The following is a 24,935-nucleotide window of genomic DNA, read 5'->3' on the forward strand; positions in this document are numbered from 1 at the left end:
GCAGCAGCATCTAGACTCTTTCCTCTCTGTGCTGCTCCTGAAATTTCACTCTGTTTTTTCTGTTACAGCTGACCCTGCTCAACTCTTGCCGTGACCTTTCTGTGGTTTAGGAGTTGTTTATGGAACAGAATGAGGTCACTCACTTGCGTTTTTAGGGATTTTTAAGCTGTAGTGTTTGGTTTCATTGATACACTGTTGCCGAGCTGATGGAGGAGAGGTTTGCTGCTGATGTTGGCGGAACGAAATGATTGGACTGTCCTTGATGTTAGAGTTTAATGCCCCGAGGACGTGGCTGCGGAGACAGTTATGTCCCAGCAGAACGACTGCGCCGAGCCAGTTGTCAAAGTAATGTGTACTAAATTAAAGAATGTTGGAGCAGATCCACATTTTGGATGGCTCCCTAAAGGACGGTAAGCTGCAAAGTATTTGAAATAGAAAAGTGGTACATGTGTAACTTTCTGAGTTATTCAGCTGAGTCTGTGCATCAGTTTGAGATCTTTTTTAAGACAATTTACAATTTGTTTCGTTTTGATGTTATAATCAGGGCACTGAGAGTCAAAAAGTTTAGAGAAGCTAGTTTGTATTTAAGAGGTTGTTTGTGCAAATCTCTAAAGACTCTAAAGGCGGGGATGTGGATGGGATGAGTAATGCTTCACCCTCACTGAACAGCTTCCACTGATCTTTGAGGTGGCCTACAGCAAGGAACTTGACTCCCAGCACCCATCAGTTTTAGTGGAGCTGCTCAGCGTGTGTGTGTAAAGGATAATATGATTGATTCAGATACACATTTTTGCTTGATGGCTGAAAGGTTTATATTTAACGTGCCAACGTGCTGTATTTTTATCGCCACACACACCTTCGGTAAATAGTGACTCGCCACTTTGACCTGTGCACCGGTGTTTTGTTAATATTACGGTGTAATCCAGCTGTGTTGATGATGTGAGATGTTGAGAAGTCACAGCAGGCAGCTTTATTAAAGCTTCATTTTTGGGGCCAGAGCAAGGTGTTTCCCTGGCACCATATTGTCTGAGCCCTCTGTCCTCCTCTGCAGCGTGAGATTAAGGAAACCGCAGGATGGACGGAACAATGAATTCTCGAGTGGCACATTGTGCTTCCTAAGATCGCCACTGGCGATGTACCCCTGTGCCCCACCTCTGGAAACCCCAGGGGACCAGAGAAGTTTTCCCGACTCATTCAATTTTTCATCAGCCTCACATCCTGTCATTTGTTTCGGTCATGACAGATTTGGTTATCTCAAAATCTTAAGTGTAAATTTATCAACAAATTCCAATAGTTTATGTAGTGTTTTTTTTTTTTTAAGACCTGGCCTCTTAGATTTGTCACACCTCTAGGTGGTGTCTCAAAAACTAAGAATGTTGAGTTTTGCAACCCCCTTTAGGCATAGAAAAGACAATCACAGGAATGTAAATGTCTCTTTAGTTCTTGTTGAGATAAGGTTTCTATTCAAGCATGTTTTGTTTAATGTGGTCACTCACGTTTACTTTCCTGGATGCAAAAGGCTCAGCATGTTCCCATTATCACATTATTTTCAGCTCTTTCCAGGGATTCCTTTTGCTATTGTGCTGTTGTTTTAAAATAACCTGAGGCTGTGTTATTTTGCACCATAATAACCATTTATTATTATGGAATATAAACATTGTTGAACCAGAATTAAAATTTGACATAATGTTTTATGTCATAGTGTAAATGTTAAAGTAACACACATCTTGCAAACTGGCTGGGTTGAACTTAAAAACAAATTAAAGGTAATGAACAATTGCATGAGAACAGACCTAGACGCATGACTGTACTTTGTGCCACTTTCCTCAATCTCTTTCCTTTTAATTATCATTCTATAATGGACAGATATTAAAGAGAACCAACCTTTTTTTTTTGACCTCCTTGGAATTTGAAATCTTAGTCATTGTATGAATCAGTTACCTCCTGGTAGGAAACCTAAAACCTCTTCCTGCTCCCCTGCCAGTGTCAGTGTCAGTAAGTCAGTGACGCTCGAGGGACAGGTTGGTGCTGCTAGCTGCTGGAGCTCTGAGGGAGTCTGATGAGTAAGCAGGTAATCAGAAGCCGGATAGAGATTGTTAACAGTGGTTAGTGGTGCGAGCCAGCGTTTGAACAGCTGCATTCTTATGACATCACATTTGACCCTCCAACATTACATGATATCTTTGCTGTTGGAATGATTCATTTGTGAGTTTAGATGCAGCAATATTGTTTTTTTCGTGAAAATTCTTTATCCTATCAACACTACCCGTGTTGTGTATGAAAACAAACTACTTCATTGCTGATGCACTATTGCTTACACAGTCTTGTTGAGTATGTTGCTGTAACTGCAGTGCGTGCAAAACCTCTCTTGGGAGAGGAGACTTGCACAGTGGTGAAAGCCTGCAGAGTGTTTTCTGTCCAGTGATCCACCTTGAGATCGTGTCTCATTTGTCCCCCATCCGTCTCCAGCCTGTCAGAGGAGCGGCTGCAGCCCAAGCCATTAACTCTGGCTCTGGGCATTATACTGTACAGTCTGGACAGGTAGAATAACCCACACTGCCTATTGTGATATATTCTAGTTATCCTAGTATTGACTGTTGTGGTCCACAGCGTTTAGAAACTTGAACTGCAGCAAAATGCTAAACCGACCACAGACTATGACTACATGTGACATCATCACTGTTGTTGCAGAATGGGATGTTTGTGGTTTTTATAGTTAATTATTGTTTCCATAAGATACTGTAATGTGCTGGAAAGAGATTTAAGATACAGTCTTGTTTGATCCTGCTCATGGGCTGAGGAATTGAAGTTGAAATCACTATTTTAAGGGGGAGGTAAAATTTTGACAGCTTAAAAAATGACAACCATCGCTACAAGTTCAGTCAGCTGTAGGTAATTAACATTCATTCTTGGAAGTTGACCAATCTACTAAATGGCACTCTCACAAATGGCTGATGTCTGGTTAATGTGCTCTACTATCAGCCAAAGGTGGTTTCGTTTAACCTAAAACTCAATAGTTTTAGGTTTTTGGAAAGATAACAGTGTGGACTGTACTTGTTGTGTTTTTTGTTTTTTCGCTGTTCAAAAAGACCAACACAGTGGTGAGCTGATGACCTCACCTCATTTACAGTTAGCACATTAGTAAAATGACCCACAGCTGGCTTTTAGTGAACAGGATGCTGAATCTTGTGGTTGAAATTTTAAGCGCATCTTAACATCATTATTGTTGCTGTGTCACATAATTAGACATAGTGAGTCATTTAAAACTTTATTTATCTGTTTATCTATTGTTACTTCATGACAATTATAATGGTGAGTGTTGGTACAGTGATTTATTCATATTATTGATAGCAACAGCTTCCAAAACTATTAAATTTAAAATGATTGTATAATGGTTGTTTAAAATTTTCAGTATACATGACCCATGAAGCTGACCTGATTTCATGTTGTCAGCTAGTTATAATCAATCAAACCTGCTGACTGCTGTTTATTTGTTCATGGCGCTCTGTGGTTGTTACATCATCATGTGATTGCAGCAAGTCTCAATGTTTCAGAGCACGTCGGGGTGTTTCTCAAAGCTGTTGTGCTGTACCTGAGGTGCAGTGAGTTACCAAAAAACGAACATTTGAGTTTGATTGAGCTAAATGTAGCTGTTACGATCAACTGAAAAAATTGCCCTTAGTGGCCGTGATAACAACTCTGTTCCAATCTCTTTCTGCAAAATCTCTTTCTAAATATTTGCTCAGGGCACCACCAAGTAGACAAACACTCCAATCAAGTTGGAACAGTTTAGAAAACGGCCTGTTGCCCAGACAGACGTATCTCCTACCAGACCTTGTGACACGGAAACAACATTGATCATATTTTATGTGTTTAATTATTTATCTAACAATGCAAACTTGCATTCATATATTCATATATTCCTCTTAAATGTCTGCTCTTTTATAATTAGTTGTCAGTCTGTGTTTATTGATGGAGATCTTAGCATCACAAGGGTTACTGGCATAGAAAATAATCTGGGTGAAAGCCTATGAATTGTAATATCTTTTGTTGTGTTGCTGTGATGAACTTTGAAATGTGCACTGATCCACTTAAACAGCTGTGGTGCCTCCTTATTCTTGAAAGCAAGCTTCTAATTATTTGCATATTGCTCTGGTGTATCTTATCCTCTCGTGTTATGACATATGGTGTGGCCCGTTAAAAAATATCTATAAATATAGCACTGAGCAATTTATGCCTGGAGATCCTATGAATTTTTTTTTAACATGTAAACCCACATTTACATATTCTGTACGTCTGTCTCATAAATGTCCACCGTTTGTCTTTTCAGCTGTGAAGATCAGCAGACGTCAAAGGCTGCGTTTTCCTCAGCAATAAGGTAAGCAGCTGATAAACACGGAGACACGAGAGCATGAAGGCAGACTAGAAAATGTCATGAACCGTTAGTTTCACTGTAGTTCTCCCCTCAGGAGAGGCTTCAGTTGCTCTGGATGCTGCAGCATGCAGCATGTGTGTATTTTCATCACCACAGATGGTGTGCAACATCACTTAACGCATGAAAGAGAAATTGCTGAAAACGTGTGATTTGGGATTTAATGAAGTTGAGTTAAACTGTGAAATCTTAATGAATGCAATGGAAACGGTACACTTTTGAAAGTTGCCATGCAAAGGTACTATCTCGTGCCGGCACACTCAAGCAATTGTGCCGGTGTTTGACTCTGAGCCAATGATTTCATCCTATTTGCCAGTAACATTTCTTGTAATGACACTGTTCTTTCACATTCTGCTCTCATTTAAATTCACGTGAATTGTATTACATTGTTAGTAATTGATTTACAGGTGCAAGCTTGTGTCAGTGTCAGTGGTGTATAATCGGAGGTGTAGGCTCCAACATGAGTGCTATGTGTTTGTCTTACATCAGATAAGGAGCAGTTTCCTCAGCGCTGTCTTCCAGTGCGTCATATGGAAACAAGAGTGTGAAATAGTTAAAACTGAGAAGCTGTCTTAATTGTCTTAGTTTTTGCCTTGCAGGCTCTTTTCTCTGCTGCTCATAATAGTAGCAGCAGGTTCAGTTTATCTGTATTCTCACCAACTTATAGTTTGCTTTTTTGTCTTTTTTTCTGTCTCCATGATTCACTCTCTACATTTTCATAATCTGAGAAATACTCTGACAGCAGGCTGCCATAAATGCAGGGTGTTGGGCTTGTGTTAGATGAACATCTCCTGTGTGACTGTGATAACTCACTCACATTAAATATCCTATCAATCTGGGAGGTGCTGAATCTAAATGATCCATCCCTCCCTGCTTGTGTTCACCTAGCAAGGTTAAGTGTGTATGTGTGAGTGATACACAGTGTGTGTGTATGCCAAACATACTTGGTTTAAAGCCACTTGCCAGGTGCACTGCAAGAAATACCATGTGACATCTTCTCTGTCTTGACACAAAAGTTGCTAATTGGTGCTTATTCGCATCACTTTTATTATTAGAAGTCAAAAGGATGCCTGCCTGCATGTTATGCATCACTGCATGCCAGCATATGTAATAATGTACATTTTCAAGCAGAGTCAACGAGCTGCTTGCAGAGGGCAATTAACTGGCAGCATCTGGTGCCCAGCCACTCACTGTAATCATACTCAACTCTACAAATGAGGTTATGGTCGCTGTGTGTTTTAGTTTCCAACAATTAATGAGCTCTAATGTGGATTTGTCTCATGCCATGCTTCAATGAGCAGCCAGATCTGAACCTAATCTGAGGCGCATTAATAAGTACAATAAAACTACACATTAAATAGTTTTTTGGAAGTTTGAGATTGCAAATGATCCTTTGGCTCGTCTGACAAAGTTTAACTGCTGACATGTGCTCCTTTTTCCTTTCATGTGCTCCTTTTTCCTTTTGTCTCTGACTGCGTTTAGTACTGCTGCAGGAGGTCTGACAGGCACAGGACAGAAAACAAATCAGTGTCGTGCTGTGAATCCAAATTCTGCCTGTTTTCATACAAAGTTCAAGGTTAGAAACACCCTTAACTCTGACAACGTTGGTGTTTGATGTGTGGTTTGGGTGCTTTAAGGATTTCTAAACATTGTATTTAAATTCCGCATATGGGATTATCGGGGGAGAAAGTATGTTTTTGTTGTTGTCTTGTACACACATTTTGATGGGTTCCTGTATCTGTGATGGCTGTCCTCAACCAGTGTCACTGCAGCCTCAGCCAGCTGTTCACTGTCCAGTCTGTTGACAAATCTCAGCTGTTTGCTCACGGTTGATTAGTCAAGTGTGGGCTGAGTTTATGAAACGGTGGCGGGACAAAACACTGAAAGTAAATCATGACGTTCTGTTTATAGTAATCAACTGCTTTTTATGTGACGTCACTACATATGTTGTAGCAAAACACATTTTTTTTCTGTTAATAAATGAGTACAAGTGCTGCTATTTGATTGGACATCTGCAAATCTAATTTTGTTATTTATTAACAATACTTTTTTTGTTGGAGGAATGATTTTAGGTTAACTTCCTCCGCCAAGAGGAATAAAACATTTAATTGGAACTGGCACGTCTTTGTTTTCCTAGTCATGGCGACTCTAATTACTATGAGAGTAGGTTTATTACATTTTAAAGATCCTTACTTTTCCACATGGCATAGCCTTGAGTGGTGATTAGATTTTGTTTTCTTTGTGGTGGTGTACTGTCAGCTACTTTCTCAGTTGTAAAATTTAAGTGAACTGAACAATTCAACCATGTGTTTTTAAAGAGAGAAATGTCTGTGCTGAAGATGACTAAAAGAGTCCATTTCCAGCCTGAATCACATGTTTAGATGTTCTTCACAAAGTTGTATTCCTCTGAACTGCAACCAGTTTCAAACTCAGATTGTTGCAGATGGATTGTGATCAGTGTAACAGATCATTGCAAATTCATATGTTTCATGATAGCATTCTGTAACCTTGACTATTGACATAAATGACATTTAAGACAGAACATAAAATCAGATTTCAATTATCTTTGGATGGAACATCTGTGGGTCTGTATTGGTATTTTAATGCCAGTTATACCAATGTCTGTTTGTTGTGCATTATGATGCTCTGTGTCCTGTACTTTGCAGTCATGGCTAACACCGATTCACCAGGGTGATTGTAATGGCAGTGGTCACATTTGACTCTGACCAGATGTTGTGGAAGTCACCAGAGCAACTAAAAATATGTTGCTCAAGAATATACAATCAGTGCCATTTTTTCCATTTTTAGAGGTAAAATGATGGTGCGCCACCATTGTTTAATCCATTGTCACCATCATGAGTCCAAGACGCTGACTAAAATGTCTCGTGTTAATGAGATGGTCACACTCTTAAGCTATTTTCCAAGCATAAAGAACGTGTTTCCTCAGTTAGATATTGTATCACTTTAAGTATGTGCAGCTTTCCCAATTAATCATGAGAAACAGTTATTTAATTCTGCTTCACCTGGTAAACCATTTAGTGCATGCTCTAGCTGGAGCTGAAATGCACACCTCAGGGCTGCAATGTGGCTAATCATTCAGTTTGTCAGCTTGCTGTTCACTTATTTTAAGATGAGTGGTCTGAGTCTGTCTTTCTAAGCCTGGAAGATGACTGGCTCCTGACCACATCTTACACTGACTCGTCCACGCTCTCACCGCATTCCTTCTGCTGTCAGACATTTTACTGTTAAGCAGTGATCATGGCTCCTGGTGGGGTGACCGAGGCTGTCGCCACAGCAGTTGGCCGGCACCCAATGTAGTGAATCACCTGTTTTTCCAGGCAGAGTGGCTGTGCCATCGGGAGCGTTGTGTAATCCCAAACTGCATCACTGCCAAATAGGACAGGCCCTGGTGTCCGGAAAACTTTTGGCCTCCTTGGCATTCATATGTAGGCGGCTTTCATGGGTCTCCCCTTCAGATCTGTTTACTGGCCCTGATATTTTTGTATAGAAGGCAGAGCGGCTGTTATACATGTGATGCTGTTCAATACTTTTAACCCCTTTCAGCCTTATACACGTACAAGCCTCTGAAAAGCCGTGGGCAATCATAAACGTATATCTAGTTCTTAATAATTGCCTGATATTTTCCTGATATTGATTATACCACATTTCCCTTTTTTGTCCCTTTTAACCCGTAGTCATGCAAGAATGTGGATACTTTTATGTAGCAGCAGCACTGTCCAACCAGTGCCCTCATTATAAAATTGCAATAAAATGATATAGATTTCATAGCAAATATGATTCACACATACAGTATTCAGATCAAAGGTATCCTCACACTGCAGAGACCAGTGGAATATTACTGAGGAAACGGCTCAGACTAAATGTCGGCCTGACAGCAAGAATTATCCCCGGCCTTTAACTAAAGCAGAGTGTCCCATAAGAAGCACAAACCCCATAATAACCATTAAAAGCAGACCAAAGCATAGAGATTATGTAGACCTTTAGTACATGGCAGGTTTTATTGATTCCCCATCTCCTTATGATTTGCCCATGCAACTTTAGGGCTTAGGAGTGTTTATGTGACATGAGTACAGATGACCAAAAATGCCACAGTTTCTGACCAGAGATCATGCTTGCTGGGATGCATATTTCTACCGTTTCAGTCCCAAAGGCACTGAAATGCATACTGGATAAGCTGGAGGACTGTTTGAGTAGGTCCATTAATTTATTTTTGTTGTTGTCATACACACTTTTGGAGGATTAGTCCTTTTAATAACTTCACCCATAACCCATTCTTCATAACAAAAATTGCAGATCTTGGGTTAGAGTCAAATCATAGTTTTGGGGGGTTTTTTTGGAATGGGGGGGGGCACTGTATGGGAATTCATTGAAGGATGCACATGTAGTCAGTTTTGGTACAATGCAACATAGTGGTGTTGTCATGTGAGTTCTGTATCAGAGTATTCATCTAAGACAAAGTGCTTTACAAACAACTGACTAATGAAATTATCTATAATACCTAATATGGGATGTGACACAGAATTGCAAGGAAAAACAGGATCACAAAATGAATAAGACGGGCTTACAATTAATCTGTAATGCGTTGCTGCAGCTATAGCTCCACAGTGCACTCATGTCAGCATCTTGCAGGTCCAAAGCATCGAGGTAGAACAGACTTGACGTGGATATATTACAGCACAACTTGTTACTTTAATAGGTCGCACATTCCACATTATCAGCACTTAAGAACAACACGTGACAGAGAAGAGCAGAGCGCTGTTCCTGCATGATGGAGCCCTGGAGATTCCTGAGAGGCAGTGAAGATGCAACAGCAGAGACTGAAACATTTAATGCATCAAAGGCAGAAGTTAATCTACTTTGTTTTATGTATTTTATGAAAGCGGGCCCAACTCGGCTCTTTACCAGTTGTTTTCATCCACTATGGTCTCTTTTTTTCAATCTTTTTGTTGATGTTGGAATGCTGTTGTGACAAAAGTGTTGATGTGTGTGGATGATGAACCACTTGGAGCTGACTGCAGGTTTGCACTTGGAAAATATGTCTCAGTTGATACACTGTGTATATTTTTTGGTGCCACACACAGAGCTCTTTTTCATGATGTCCTTGAAAAGTGGACGTGTGATGTTTTGATCCTCTATCATGGCCAGATGCAGCAAGTAAGAGTCATTTTGGAACAAAAAAATGGATTTTGGCAATGCTGTTAATACCTGTGAATTTCTTTATGGATTTTTTTTCGCATTAACTTTGATTAAGAGTTCTGCCTTACTGCTTAAGTGCCTGTATACTTTTACACAGAAGTGCTGGTCAATTGGTTGAACAGCTTCTGTAACCCCACTCCACTTTTTTCTGGCGACTACATCCGATTTATTTTTGTAACTTTCCAAAACCTTCAATCTGACATTCACACTTACTTGACGCTGTGATCGGCCAGCTGTACAGAGGTAAGGAGCCAGAGATGTAACTTTTCCCTTAAGCTCTCATTTTTAAAAATCTGTTAAACAACTATTTGTCATGTTTTGTGTGTTGCTCTTCATAGTGTGTTTTGGAGTTTGAATGACTTCCTTGTATGTCTTTTTTTTTCATACACGAGAGCAGGTTGATTAATACCCTGCCAGTTATGAAAGTGTGGAGGTCCTTCTCTAATAACAATTAAGGAATTGATTTAGTAATGAATGTATGCATTCTCAGTTTCTTAATTAAGTTAGGTATGGCGACCTGAGAAAAGGTTTCATAATGGACTTCACAGCCGCATGTCAGTCTGTGTAACAGACATTGAAATCTGCTTCCACATCGGCTTTAGGAGCTAAAAACCTAACTGAAAATGTTTTTGTCTACTTTTAGTGGGATGTTTTAGTGTCCTGTTATGTTCTGAATACAGCCTCAGAGGCTTTTCACACTGATCAGGACAAATGTCTCAAGTAAACATTGAATAACGCAACTTTTTCATAATGAAATTTGTCAGTTTTATAGATCTGATAGCAGCAGCTTTGATCCACATATCAGACTGCACATGCCAGCTCAACTCTTGTGTTTTCTCATTTCATTTCCTGTAAAACAGATCAGATCTGAGTCAGGACGCAAGCAGCCTCTGTAACCATGGCAACTTGTGTTTGAACATGTCCTCAAGTAGAAAAATGACTGAAATGTAAGAGTGAATGAAAATTGTGATAGAAGATTAACTTATTGGTGGCTCATAAATGGGTCGTGTCATGTACACCCCCTCTTCTCAAGTACCCATAAAAGTTGGTATCTCTGACAAATTTACATGTGCTAAAAGGATGGGGGGTGACCGCAGTTAGGCTTCAAATATCAAATTAATTCTCTCTTCTTGTTGAGAGGCCAAATCGAATGTGAATGTATTTTAAATGACGTTGAATGAAGCATTAGCAACAAGCTGTGTGTTAGATTAGAGGCAGTGTTGGAAGTCTCTCCTCTCCATGAAACTCAACACCTGTGCTGGTGCTGCTGCCGACAGAGACGCATCACCTGTCTGCCTCAGCCGTTTGCCAGGCTCGCTTGCTCACAGACACACACAGACACACACGCACACACACACACACACAAATGTGCACATGCAAAAACACACAGGCAGACAACAGACGTGCTGTTTCTGTCACTGGGGAGGTATGCAGTCTGTCACCTGACCCCACCACCAACCAGGTGGATAATTAGGCTTTATTTCTCAGCTTCCTAGCCTCCTTTGCAAGTAGAGGTGTGCTTGTGTTTTTACTCTCATGTCTGTGTGTACGTGTTTGTCTGGTGATAACTGTGCCACAGTGAAGAGTAATTAACAAGCGGCAACCTCCGGGGCTGAAAAATAAAGCCAATGCTGGCGCTGGAAGTGCCAAAAACTGCAGTTCCACAAATGGCCTCTTGAGGCTTCATTGACACAAAGAAACCATTTTAACAAAATAATTAAACTGAACTGTAATTGATGCTCGTGTGAATTTCCTCGCCCTGCATTTTCCAGTGGCTCTGGAGTCACAAGTGTACTCTTTTAACCTACTGGCCACCGCTGCCTCCATTCAGCCTGCTGGATCATGACCTCATTCTGAACTGTGCCGGCTCACTCGTGTGTGACTAAGACTGTATGCTTTAGATCAGTTCCATTTCTGCCTGAAGACTAGTCAGAGCAAGTTTCAAATGTCCTGTTTGCGCTGCCTTTGCATGGATATGACAGCAGGGATGATGAACACTGGTCCATTCACAGCTGGAAGTATATTAAAAAAATGCATTGAATAGGTAAACAGTTGGAAACTAATTCAGCACAGAACAATGAAGACTTCCAACCCTGTGTGTATGTGGGAGGGTGTGCAGTTGAGAAAACACACTGAAATACTTGAAAGGCCAATAAAGAAACAATAGAAGAGGCCATAAAGCTGTCAGGTGAAAGTTATTATGACTCTGTGAGTGGTGATAAGATAAGAAACGTAACTCAGTAGTTTTACACACTGTAAAACTAAAGCAGCCAAGACAGATGCACTTTTTTTTCAGTATAAGAACAACACAGGTTTGTACAGAAAAAGGTCAACATGGCCAAAAGAGCTCTTTCATCACCACTGTAATGATTCTGTTTAAATGAATGTAATCAGTTGTGAAATTTTGCCGTCATAAATGCTGTTGCAACCAGGTCCTAACAAACAGATTTCCCTCATAATATCTCAACTAGACCCACTCAGGATGATAACAATGAAGTCTGGTAAAATGGCGCATTGCACAGCTTAATTGTTATTCAGAGGCAGTGCATATAAAATACATGGATCATAATATGCGACATGCTCCTGGAGCAAATTAGCCCCCTCCCTGTGCACTTGTTAGTCAGGAATAACGTTAAGAAAGCTTGTGTCACAGTAGCACCCCAGAGGAAAATATTTAGTTTTTTGTATTCCACAGCTTTTAGTAACAGACATGTCTAATTTAAACGTTGCATCTTAGTTTTGGTTTTAACATTTAATAAAGCAATAAAGCATTTGAAAAGGAGTTTCTCTTCACTCTGGTTCATTTTGAAAACAGCAGGATTGAGTTTCCAGCAGGCCTCGTCCTCTGTGCATCTCCTGGGGGCCATGTGTGGTGTCAGAGTGAAAGCCGCTGTCATACGATAAGGCTTTATAGTGCTCAGTGTCAACATGTGCCGTCTTTTCCTTTCCAAGGTTAAGTGGCATCACCTAAAGCCAGGAACAATATTCTTTTAACTGCAAATTAGAAAACAGTGTTTTTTCTTTGAAGGCAACTAGTCGCTAAATTAAACACAGAAATGCTGCTCAAGGGTAAACCAAAGAAAGCAGATGGACTAATTACCATGCCCCTGCTAGCCCATTTTGGCCCTGATGTTGAAACTAGTCTGCCGACATGCTCAGGCCAAATATTGAATATGTTCTCTGGTCCAGAACTCCTCTAGGATTGGCCTGTTTGACTTGTGGGCCGTTCTATTATTGGATTAGAGGCCATGTTACTGTAATAGGGCCTGGGCATTCCCAGCAGGCACCGCTCTGCCTCATTGATCTATTGAACAATAGCTACATGTTCCAGTGCTTGGTCTCATTTTCCTTTTTATCTCATGAGCTTTTGTCTGACTCTAAGGCCGGCGGTTTTCTCCAAATGAAATCAAATTTGGCTTCTGTGCTCACAAATGTAACCTGCTTTCCTCTCACTCTGTCCTTCTCTGGTGTGATGTATCCATCTGTGTCAAAGTTACTGATTCAAAAACTGAGATTTTTGTTCCCCCCTTCTGGCAGTGAGAGTAACTACAAAAACACTGTTGACATGCGCTTACGCCATAGGCTCTGCTGTAGCCCACTCTGTCGCTAATGTTATGGCTGTAAAATGGTGGCTACATTGTTTTGAGTGTCATACAACGCCCATGAAATGACTTTGTTTCACTATAAGAATTTGATGCATTCGAGCAGAGAGCTAACAAAAGCTAGCTGGCTCAGTCTAGTGTGCACACTCTGCCCATGCACAGTATACATACATCCAACTGGGAATGACAGAACTGACGCCATATTTAACACTGTAGTATACTGTGAACTATTTGAGTACTGAATTGAAGATTCAATGACTTCTTAGTAGGATTTCATATAGAGTTCAATTACTTCCTGTTTGCTGTATTTTAAAGTTTGTCTCAACAATAAAAAAGTACCATCATATCATGTCATATCAATATAAGTTCAGTGACTTGCTTCATTGGCTCCCTTCACTTGTGCTCCGGGCTGCTCTGTTGTTGAAGAATAGTCCTGTATCAACTTACACAGCAGTCTCACTGTCAGAGCGTCTTTGGCAGCAGGTAGAAGTCAATGTTCGGTGTGTGCTTTTTTTGTGCAGTGAATCTGATACGAGGGCAAAAGCCACCTCCATGTCTCGGCTACTTGAATGCCATTTGCTAGCTCTACTTATATGGCAGTGAAACATATTGCTGGCTTTCTGGGTTCACTGGGTTTTTGTCCTCTGAAACACTTACTTATAATGTTCCTGATTGTTTTTTAATGACAGTAAGGGATTAAATGATTTTTTTTTTTTTTTTAAATTAAGCACAAATTTGTGAAGAATTTTGGAACTTTGCTGCTCAGTCTCCACTTTGAAATCCCACAATTAAAATACACTAATGACTAACTGGTTTTTCCTCACACTTCAACTATATCGCATGGTTTTCATCAGCAGATGGAGCTTACTGTTTCAGTAGTCACCATGTGACAAACATTGATCATGACATAACTCAATCCATTGATAAAGACTTGTCGAGCAGTATATTGTTTCCAGCATAACATAATTAGTGACTCCTAACTTTGTGTAGCAATCCAAATGTTTTATTATAGGATGAAGCATCTTTAAACATTTCATAGGTCCTGGTCAGCAGGTACTGTAATCTCTTCTTAATTATTATGAATAAATTAATTATTGAACTAAAACTAATAATTTAAAAGGCCAGTCTGCTCAGAATACAACTGCCCTGCATGACTGCTGTCAGTGGTGTAAACTACATGAAAATGTTGCTCACAGCAGAGCAGCACTGTTGAATATTCTTTGTTATGCGAGCCTGCAGTAGATCAAAGGAGTGTAGGTGTAACTGGTGCAGTTAGGTTTAAAGTCAGTAGGGGGAGGGATGCTTTGTGCTTATGTATTACAGTGTGGGAGTGTACAGTGTATTAATGATTATGGATTTGTATGTACTCTGTCTGTGTTTGTGTGTGTTGTTTTTTTCCCCATGCAACACACTGTGAGGCCAGCTGGTCCTCTCTGTCTGCTTCAAGTGTCTACTTATTGTGTCATTTCTAATTTTAGAGTATTTTAGAGCAATTTCAGGAGTAAAAATTGCATCAGTTTCAAATGACTGCAGACTCCTCTCATTGGTGTGGAGGGCATCTCTGCTCTCAAGTTGCAACTGTATGATTCATCAGCCAACTATTCTCATGTAGTATTTCTGCTGGTTTTATTTGCTCCTTGCTGTGTACGATCAGTTGATTCCAAAATTATACTGATTAGTCTTTATTGACCTGAAATGGCTGTTCAAGCTATTTTATTCATTGTAAAATGCCAAATCCATAATTTGGATAATGGAACCAACTTTATATATTTTGAGTTATTGGATTTAATGAATTTTCTCCTTTCCACATTTTTACTTTTTAATTAAGATTTGAGTATGGCTATATAACAATATGTCATTCAGGCAAAACTTTTCACAAATTTAGTTTGTGTTGTATTCTTTTCAGAAACAACTATTTAAAAACTATCACACAGTGATTTATCATGCCTGTGTTATTGTTGCAGAGCAATGGTTCCCAACCTTTGTTTTTGCCTTAAAATAAAGCCATATGTGCTTTTGACAACATGTTCAACCAAAGAGTGACATTCACTTTTCAGACTGTTTAATTTCAGTCATTTCTAAAGGTGTGAAAGAAATGATTACCCAGTAGACCGAAGGTTATTGAAATATATAATAAATGAACATCATTTCCTGATCCTGATTTTTTTTTTCTATGCTATCTAGTCCATAATTGTGTAACACATCAGATTTATCCTGAGACCCCATCCTGTGGGAATCCCTGCTATAGATGGTACTGCACTGGTAATAACACCACCAGTACTTTTAAATACTGTAGACAATATCCTCCTTAATGAAATATATGTAGCACTCATAATGTCATTCCTTTGACACATTTTACACTCTGTTGCACAAAAAGATCAGGGTTATTTTTTCCACACAGACAGAGCTGTGTCTTGAATTGCATTAGGACCATACATGATTACTGTGGGGGTTTTGTCACTGCTGCACAGTGGAGTCACATTCCCACACTGGATTTGGTAGCAACCTAATGAGTTGGTTGTACTCAAGTGTTTTGGGGCCTGCACAATCACATTTGATCTCAGCAAATCCTTTCTCATCGCAGGGAAGGGAAAATGTATGACTTTAGTGGTAATTCAGCTTCTGAAGGAGAGATTTACCATCATTAGTTTTTTTTAAAAGGTGATTTATGAGTGTCCAGCTAACCATGTAGCTCATTATTTGTTATGAATGATTTATTCTTAATCAGTTAACAAGTTTGATGTTAAACAAGTTGAAAACATTATTTTCAGTTGTTTGTTTATGCATTTAATCATTCCGTTTATGTGAAGTTAAAGGACCAGTGTGTAGGATTTAGTGGCATCTAGTGCTGAAGGGGTACTGGATACCCTTCCCCTTCCCCTCCCCTTCCAAGTGTGTAGGTGAACCTATGGTGTCTGCAAAACTCACAGAAAAGTGCAAAAGGTCCTCTCTGGAGTCAGTGTTTGGTTTGTCCCTTCTGGGCTACTGTAGAAACATGGCGGTGCAGCATGGCAGACTATGTGGAAGAGGAACTGCTCCCTATATAGATATAAAGGGCTCATTCTAAGGTAACAGGAAAAACAACAGTTGATTTTACGCTAATTAAAACATATTTATGTATAGTGTATTCAATTTTGGCCAAGTCTGCTAGATGCCACTTAATTTTGCACACTGCACCTTTTTAAACATATTATAATTCAGGGGATTCACATCAGGGCTCAACATGGTTTAAGGAAGGATAAATTAAACCACAGTGTCTGACACACCAATTTCCATATTTCTGCTAAGGCTAAAGAGGATTTTATTCCAACTGGACTGGTATCATAATTGAGTAACATTAAACTTACAGAAATATTGCGACTATAGTCCAACTCAGTGACTCCCAGAGACAGGGAGAGCAGCAGGTGAGCAAACTGTCAATCACTGATGTCTGCCTTGTGAGTACTGATTGACAGCTAAGCTACTATAAGTCCTGAAATCTTATTAAATGAGCAATCATTTCCAAACTGACCACCAGCACTCTTATAAGAGGACCTGAATTAAGCGACTGAGACCAAAATGACTTTTTGAAAACAGTTACTGACTTAGTAATTCTAGAGAGAAATTGACGTTTTTTGATAGAGCAGTGACAGGAATTGCACATGATCTTGATAGTCGCTATTCTACCTGCACGTATTATCAGCATACACTTTGACTCAGGATCAGCATCAGGACAGCTGATCACTTGATTCTCACCTCCTTTCAGCACACATCAGATCAGATGACAGTTTGATACCCGATAACAGGCTTATATACCGGTATCACATACACTACAGTCGGTGTGTAGAAACCGCCCCTGTAGGAGGGGGGGCAGATTTGCCAAAAAAAAGGTTGTTTATGTTTAGGACTGTCATGATAAACTGTAATTAAAACCAATAGTGATATTAAAACATGATGATCCATTAAAATACTTTAAAAATCCAGAGGTGCAGATTTCAGTGCTATAAATGAGCCATCTAGTTCCCACTCTGTATTGCAGCTGAGCCAGCTGGTGAGTCCACTAATAACCACATCAACATATTATTAGTTTATTATGCCCTGTCCTCATCGCTCCCTCTTATCTCTTTACTTCTTCCTGCTGTGTGCCTGACCATTCTTCAGGCTTGTAGAGGCTGATACTGCAGCGATTATGCTCTAAAAGAGGAACTGCACTGTATTCTTCCTTTGGTTCTGCATGGTGTATTTGTGGGGGTGAAAAAATACCACCCAAAGGTAAAAAAAAAACAAAAACATATATCCGAGGCTCCAGTCTGTGATCTAATCATACCGAGGAAGGATGAGGACATAAAGATAACTCTGACTCTGAGGCTTCATATAACGATACAGAATTTGTACTATTCCAAAAATGTGTCCATGTTCTTGTAAATCACCATCAGTCCCGTCAGCGTTTACACAAAGTCGCTTTTGTTGCTTTCATTCACTGAATTAGATCTTGGACTTGGTCTTTTAAGGACACCACTGAGAGTTTTGTCTCTCATGGTCCCACCTTTTTAGGAGAGACCTCTTCATGCTGGCAAATGAGGAGAATTGCAGGTTATATGGGTTTTAGGATGCCGTTCTGTCAGGCTATGACAGCGTGTGTGATTATATTGTACTTTGTCTTTGTGAGCCAGTTGTCGGAAAAGTTCTTGGCTTTGGTCCAACCACCATCAACAGCAGGTTTGTGGAGGTGCTTGACTGACTCAGACAGAGCCCAAAGCGATAACTGCCACTCATTTACAGGCTGCGCTAAGAAGTGGTGCATCATTGAAGGCAGCTATTAATCCGAAAACAAGATCAAATTTCATTCTATTGAAAATGAAATTGAAAGAGGAGGTGATGATGGAATGCTGCATAAACTTTATTTGGTTTGTTAATTTGTGTATTTTATAGTACAAATAAATGCTAAATGCTTGTCATACATCTTTTAAACAAGGTTTAGTTGTAGTATTACCTCGGTTGGGTTCAGGATACTGCAGCAGAGTGTCAAAGTTGTGTGCCAGACAAACACCTTCACCCCTGCGTGTGAACATATTTCACATAGGAATCAGATTCTCTGTGTATGAGTCAGGGTCAGAAGCCAGCGTGAAAGATCGGGGGTGGGGAGGGTGGGGGTTGCTGCCTGTGCACTTCAGCCGTGGCCCGGACTGACCTCTCACCTCTGACCCTGGGCACAGAGGAGCCCTGTGCTGCCAAGGCTCCCGGACAGGAGGTGCTCTGTTAGGAAGGTCACGGCTTTCCTCTTCTTCTTCCTGCATTTAATCTTTGTGAATCACAGCAGCGTTGCCTCCCATGATGTCTTTGATAAATGATAGATTTCTGTAATATATCTAAAATACAAGTTTACATTTATGTTAGTAAACTGTAGTTGTAGTGGATGTTCTGTTGAATCTGTCGTTCAGGGTATTTGTGTGGTGTAACTGTAGATTTTATAGGCAGTGAGAGAATATGGGGCATGCTGTTAGTTTAACAGAGCTGGACCCATGGTGACTTTATCTTGAGGGGATAATAAGCTGGAAATTGCTTTGCTGCATCTGTGTATGTGAAGATGATGATGTTAGTTTGGGCTCATCATGATTTTCTTTGTCACTACAGGAGGAAAATAGAGCCAGGTCTTCAGAAATGTAATGTTTTCAGCAGTGGTTGGTAGGGCTGCGACTGCCAATTATTTTCATTACTTTCTTGATCAATTGATCATTTGTTTGGTCTATAAAATATCAGAAAATGGTTAAAAAAAGTGTCAATCACTGTTTCCCAAAGTCCAAGATGGCATCCTCAAATGTCTTGATTTGCAGTAACAGTCCACAACCCAAAAATATTGTTTGCTGTTATTGTCAGACTAAAGAAACCAGAAAATAATCACATTTGAGAGGCTGGATTCAGAACTCCCAGACTAAAAACCATTAATCCATTATCAAAATAGCTGGCATTAGAAACTAATTGATGCAGCTCTATTATAATAATAAAGAATATTATCTTTACATGAATATTTCTAATTTTAAAGTTAATCTGCATTTGTTAAAAACACAAGACATTTTGTCCTCAACAAGATGTTTACGTAATCCCAGCCAGTCTTCTTAAGTTCACACAACAAACAATGAACAGATTTTATTTACTCTGCTCCAACATAATTATGGAGTGGGAGCCGCAGGTTCCACACGTTTTTAATTAAGTTAAAGTTTTTAGTGTACTGGACATTCTTGCCCCAGTTGTCTGTAAACTCCCCAAAACAGAATTTACCTCAATAAGGCTGTTGTGTGTTTATCTGTCTGACTCAATATTAGTTTAGCCACATGTCCCACTTGACCTCAGTGTTAATTAATTGCCTCTTGGTGAGAGCTGAATTAACTGTTAATGTGTAAGATTTGTGATCAGGACATTGAGTAGAGATGATGTACTGTTTTCACTGAAAAAGAACATATACTGATCTTTTGGAATGACACTTCTGCTTTAATTATTTCCAAAGTAAATAAACTATTTGAATTGATATTTCAGTATAATATGGGCAATACTCAGTTACTAACTATAAAATATGAGTAATAACTTTAAAATGCACTAGCATACACTAGCACATTTTGGAAAGCTAGTAGATCCCTCTTGATGAAGTAATATGTAAATTAAAAAAATTAAGTAGATTTCATTTCTGTGTGTGTGTGTGTGTGTGTGTGTGTGTGTGTGTGTGTGTGTGTGTGTGTGTGTGTGTGTGTGTGTGTGTGTGTGTGTGTGTGTGTGTGTGTGTGTGTGTGTGTGTGTGTGTGTGTGTGTGTGTGTGTGTGTGTGTGTGTGTGTGTGTGTGTGTGTGTGTGTGTGTGTGTGTGTGTGTGTGTGTGTGTGTGTGTGTGTGTGTGTGTGTGTGTGTGTGTGTGTGTGTGGCACTTTCAAAAAATACTTGGCAGGTGATTGGATGAACCATCTGTCCATCACTGTGTGTCACCGCCTTACCTTGCAAGGCAGCTGGCTTCATGCTGATTGGTCACAAGTGCGTAACTTGAGACCTGATCCTATGCCATGCCATGCAATAAACATAACCTGTCCCTCTCTGTCTTTCTTTATACAGGTGTAGCTGCAGCTTCCACACACGCCGCCCGCCAAGATGGTGGTGTTGTCGCTGAAAATCTGCGTTCGCCAATGCAATGTGGTGAAGACTATGCAGTTTGAGCCCTGCACAGCCATCTATGATGCCTGTAGGATTATCAGAGAGAGGGTTCCTGAGGCCCAAACCGGACAGGGTGAGAATGATAAAATAACTGATTATAAAGATTTAAGAATAGTAAAATCTCTGTGCAGCTTTACTATTCAAATACTGACATGATTCCTCAGATTCCCTTGAAACTTATGCCAGAATCAGACTACTAAATACTTTTGTGTTTTTCTTTTTTCAAGAATATATTTATGATCATTTTTCCAACATATATGTTTGAAAAGCACATAAAAATGAGAGAAAAGGGCGCGCAGGTGGTCGAGTGGTTTAGAGCGCATGCCATGTACGCAGCGGACCCCGGTTCGATTCCCGGCCGGCGGACCTTTCTGCATGTCACACCCCCCTCTCTCTCCCGTAATTTCCTGTCTCTCTACTTTCAAATAAAGGTGTCTATGCCAGAGAAAATCTTTAAAAAAAAAAAAAAAAGAGAGAAAAACTAAACAAACCCATTTCCTTCTTTGATCCTACTTTTCTATTTTTAAATAATTTATATATTACATATTTAGAAGAATGATTGTCAATAACATTGTCATCAACAACAGCATTTATAAAAAATAAATAAGATAAAAAAAACCCAGCCATTTCACCCCTTATAAGGTTAATATGTTTTGTAAGGAATAGCATTACATTCCTAATTGATAATTTTTCCTTCTGAGATCGCCACTGTGTCTCTGATCAGGACATCATGGAGTTATAAATTCTTGCTGTGACTTGGCTGAGCAACATGACAGCCCACCTGTTGAACCCAGATCTATAATACTGTCTGTCACTACTTGCCACATGACCCCTTATTGCAACATCATACAGATGTGCCTGAAGAGCACATGTCATAAAGTTGTCAAACTAGGCAAGAAGAGGGGAACATTTTTGATTGTCCTCCAATATTACACATCTGACACACCACTACTGCACCTGACACTTATTTTCATATTTTGGCACCCCATGTCTATGAGGTCAGGTCATTATTGAGTTGAAATCATGTAGTCTGATACCGGCATAAGAAATAACTCACAATAGTCTCCTAAAATGTTGATGTTTCTTATCACTGCTGCAGCTTCAGACTACGGTCTGTTTTTATCTGATGAAGACCCCAGAAAAGGCATCTGGCTCGAGTCTGGCAGGACTTTGGACTACTACATGCTCCGCAATGGGGTAAATATATGAACCTGTTATACCCAGCACACACACACTCACACCAGTTGCCTTGAGAGCTATGTGTGACTGAGACCCTGGATAGAGATGTGTGAATAACATTGACCTGGACAAACCCAAGTACAGGTTAGAACGTTTGTGTGTGTGTGGTTGTCCATCTCACACACACACACACACACACACACACACACACACACACACACACACACACACACACACACACACACACACACACACACACACACACACACACACACATACTTACACACTTAAGGTTCATATCCTAAAAACATTTTAATCTATATCTATTCAGATCATGTATTGTAGGAGTAACCTGACAACTTGTATGCAAATTGATGGGATCAAGTATAATATAATGATAGTTATGCTCTATTTGAATAAATCAGAAAAAAGACAGTGTACAATAATTCATACATATCATACAAAGGAGTGCTACTTACTAAAAGAAACGGTGAAGAAAAACAAGAAAAATAAATGTAGAGGTTTAAAGTGGATGTCTAGAAAGTGAGTTTTAAGGATGTGCTCCAGCCATCTGAAGACCTTTTTTTTCTCCAGCTTGTTTCAAAGTGTCTGATCTCTGCTGGCAAAGGCTCCACCAACTCCATATATCTGTGGGTTTTTAGTTTTGCAGCTCTAAATGGTTTCTCCTCTTGAAATCCACCAAAGGCAACCCAGGTAGAAGGCATGACTGTGACCAATTATTCTGAACCAAATCTCTCCTCATTGTTTTGATTGGAAGGGAGCAGCGGGCTGTGATAGGCAGCCGTTAAATGAGGTTTTCTGGCCTATATTCTCCCCTCTCACTATGGAACCTGTGTGCATTTGATCATTTTTCTCACTGGTTACTTTCATTCTCTCTCTGTCTCCATCTCTCTTTAATTTGATTCCTGCATTCCTCTCTTTTTGATTCTTTTTTTCTTTCTTTCTTTCCTGAGCAGGACATCCTCGAATACAAGAAGAAGCAGAGGCCCCAGAAAATCAAAATGCTTGATGGGGCTGTTAAAACCATCATGGTGGACGACTCCAAAACAGTGGGAGAGCTACTTGTGACTATATGCAGTAGAATAGGTACAGTACTCTCAACGGGCACTTTGTTAGCCAAATTCACATTTTTAGAACTGTTATTTATTCTTTATATATACAGAAAAAAACCTTTCACAAATGTTAAAATGTCCTTTTAAATGTGGTGATAATGAATATGATGTAAACATGTAAAAATTAATAAAAAAAAGATAATATTTTTCACTGTTTGATTTACAGGCATCACCAACTATGAGGAATACTCTCTGATCCAGGAGATAGTGGAGGACAAGAAAGACGAAGGGATGGGCACGCTGAGGAAAGACAGGACGCTGCTAGGCGACGAGAGGAAGATGGAGAAGCTGAAAGCCAAACTACACACAGACGATGACTGTGAGTTCAGGAAAAGGAGCGCAGTAGAATTACATGTGACCTGATGGTGTAGTTGATAGTGGTCATCTGTTTCTCATTAAAGCATTTGTACTAAAGAAGGACTGTGAATCTGCCCTAATTGGGTGTCTTGATTTTCCCCTCTTCACAAAAACGTAATGCTCTTTAATCATAAATAAAACTGTCAGCACACAGTGTAATTATCAGCTGCGTATGAAACCCACTGTCAGATTAACCCTCTCCTTTCCCATCTTTCCTCCATTTCTCCTCAACATTCTCTAGCCACAAAGACCATCTGATACACACCAGTGAATCTCATCATGAATTGTGTTTGCTGTAACCATACATATTAGAAAACAAGCTTGTATCTAACACCAAGTTTTAGGCTATTTGTTTGGCTTTTTGTAGAAGCGTCTGGTATGATTTGATTCCTGCGTCTGTTTTTTGTCTTGTCAGTGAACTGGTTGGACCACAGCAGAACCTTCAGAGAGCAGGGCGTGGATGAGAACGAGACGCTTCTACTCAGACGCAAGTTCTTCTACTCGGACCAGAACGTGGACTCCCGAGACCCGGTCCAACTCAACCTGCTTTACGTACAGGTCTGACCCTCAATCCGCCATATTAATTCCTCTGTTTGATTTTGTAAAGCTTCTCTTTATTCGCTGTCTACTAAAACCAACTGACTCTCATAGCAGCAAGTTGACAGTCTCAAGAACAGAAGCACTGTGGTGCAATTTTTGTGCCTCAAGCCAAATCAGATATGTATAGTGGAGTCGACAGCTCATCACTCCAACCAGTTCTAACATACAGACTTTTGGCTGAAGTCTCCCCTCCCCCTTCTGCAAGAGAATGGACAAAGCAGACGATATACTCTACAGTTTTTTCCAATAGTCTCCTAATGGCGAAAAGCAGCTACCAATACGTGCAGTGACAGATGGCTTGTGAATTGAGAAATGTGTGGTTCATCTTCATTAAGTAACAAACCAGCGCTGTCTCATTTTTGTATAAAGAGGAGCAGTGGAAGATGTACTCAGATCCTTTACTTAAATGTACCAATACAGCAATGTAAAAATACTCCAGTACAATAACCCTGCATTAAAGTAAAATGATCAGGTAAAAAAAAAAAGTATTAGCTGCAAAATGTAGTTAAAGTATTAGAGTAAAAGTAGTGGTTTTGTCTCTGACTGATACATCGTCTTCTTATCATTATTATTATTATTGTTGTTGTTATTATTATTATTATTATTATCGTACAGTGGGGTCCAAAAGTCTGAGACCATGTTTTTTACAGTTGGCTAGTTTCCTAAGGATTGGGCCCCTCTAAAGGGCCTCCAGATACATTTGATGGGTTGTGAGATGATTAATAGGAGAGGAAAGAAGAAAAAAAGTTTTGGTACACAAATCTGTTTTCAGATTTTGGACTTTTCCTCTAACCTTTGATTTTTGCTGAAATATTGGATCATTTGAAAATGTATTGAAAAGAAATGAAATTATAGGGAAAAATCACTATTTGGTGGAGCTGTTAACAACTGATAAACATCTGAAATGTGACCCCAACTATATATTCTGCTTTTTGTAAGACATCAAAAGCCAAAAAGGTTGGAAATCACTGGTTTCATCTTTAACTACAGTCCCCTCCAAAAGTATTGGAACAGTGAGGCCAATTCCTTTATTTTTGCTGTAGACTGAAAACATTTGGGTTTGACATCAAAAGATGAATATGAGACAAGAGATCAACATCTCAGCTTTTATTTCCAGGTATTTACATCTAGATCTGATACACAACTTAGAAGATAGCATTATTTGTAACGGAACACCACATTTTTAGGTGAGCAAAAGTATTGGAACAGAAAGACTTAAAATAGATTAAAATGTATAAGAC

General features: G+C 39.7%; 1 protein-coding gene across 3 annotated transcripts in view; it reads left to right on the forward strand.

Moving 5' to 3' along the window:
* The window catches only part of tln2a (talin 2a), a 92,332-nt gene that overhangs the window by 18,794 nt on the left and 48,603 nt on the right, over positions 1-24,935 (forward strand). Inside the window, exons 1-8 of one of the 3 annotated variants that reach the window (XM_062421064.1) lie at positions 2,838-2,892; positions 4,331-4,378; positions 5,915-6,008; positions 20,327-20,498; positions 21,525-21,622; positions 22,582-22,711; positions 22,904-23,056; positions 23,510-23,652. In XM_062421064.1, the coding sequence (XP_062277048.1) occupies positions 20,363-20,498; positions 21,525-21,622; positions 22,582-22,711; positions 22,904-23,056; positions 23,510-23,652 (660 nt within the window). In that variant the 5' untranslated portion in view covers positions 2,838-2,892; positions 4,331-4,378; positions 5,915-6,008; positions 20,327-20,362. Of the gene's footprint in view, positions 1-2,837; positions 2,893-4,330; positions 4,379-5,914; positions 6,009-20,326; positions 20,499-21,524; positions 21,623-22,581; positions 22,712-22,903; positions 23,057-23,509; positions 23,653-24,935 lie in introns of those variants that run through there. The other 2 variants (XM_062421057.1, XM_062421049.1) reach the window with 2 other exon arrangements.

This window comes from Scomber scombrus, chromosome 1 (assembly GCF_963691925.1).
Source record: "Scomber scombrus chromosome 1, fScoSco1.1, whole genome shotgun sequence".
Lineage (NCBI taxonomy): Eukaryota > Metazoa > Chordata > Actinopteri > Scombriformes > Scombridae > Scomber > Scomber scombrus.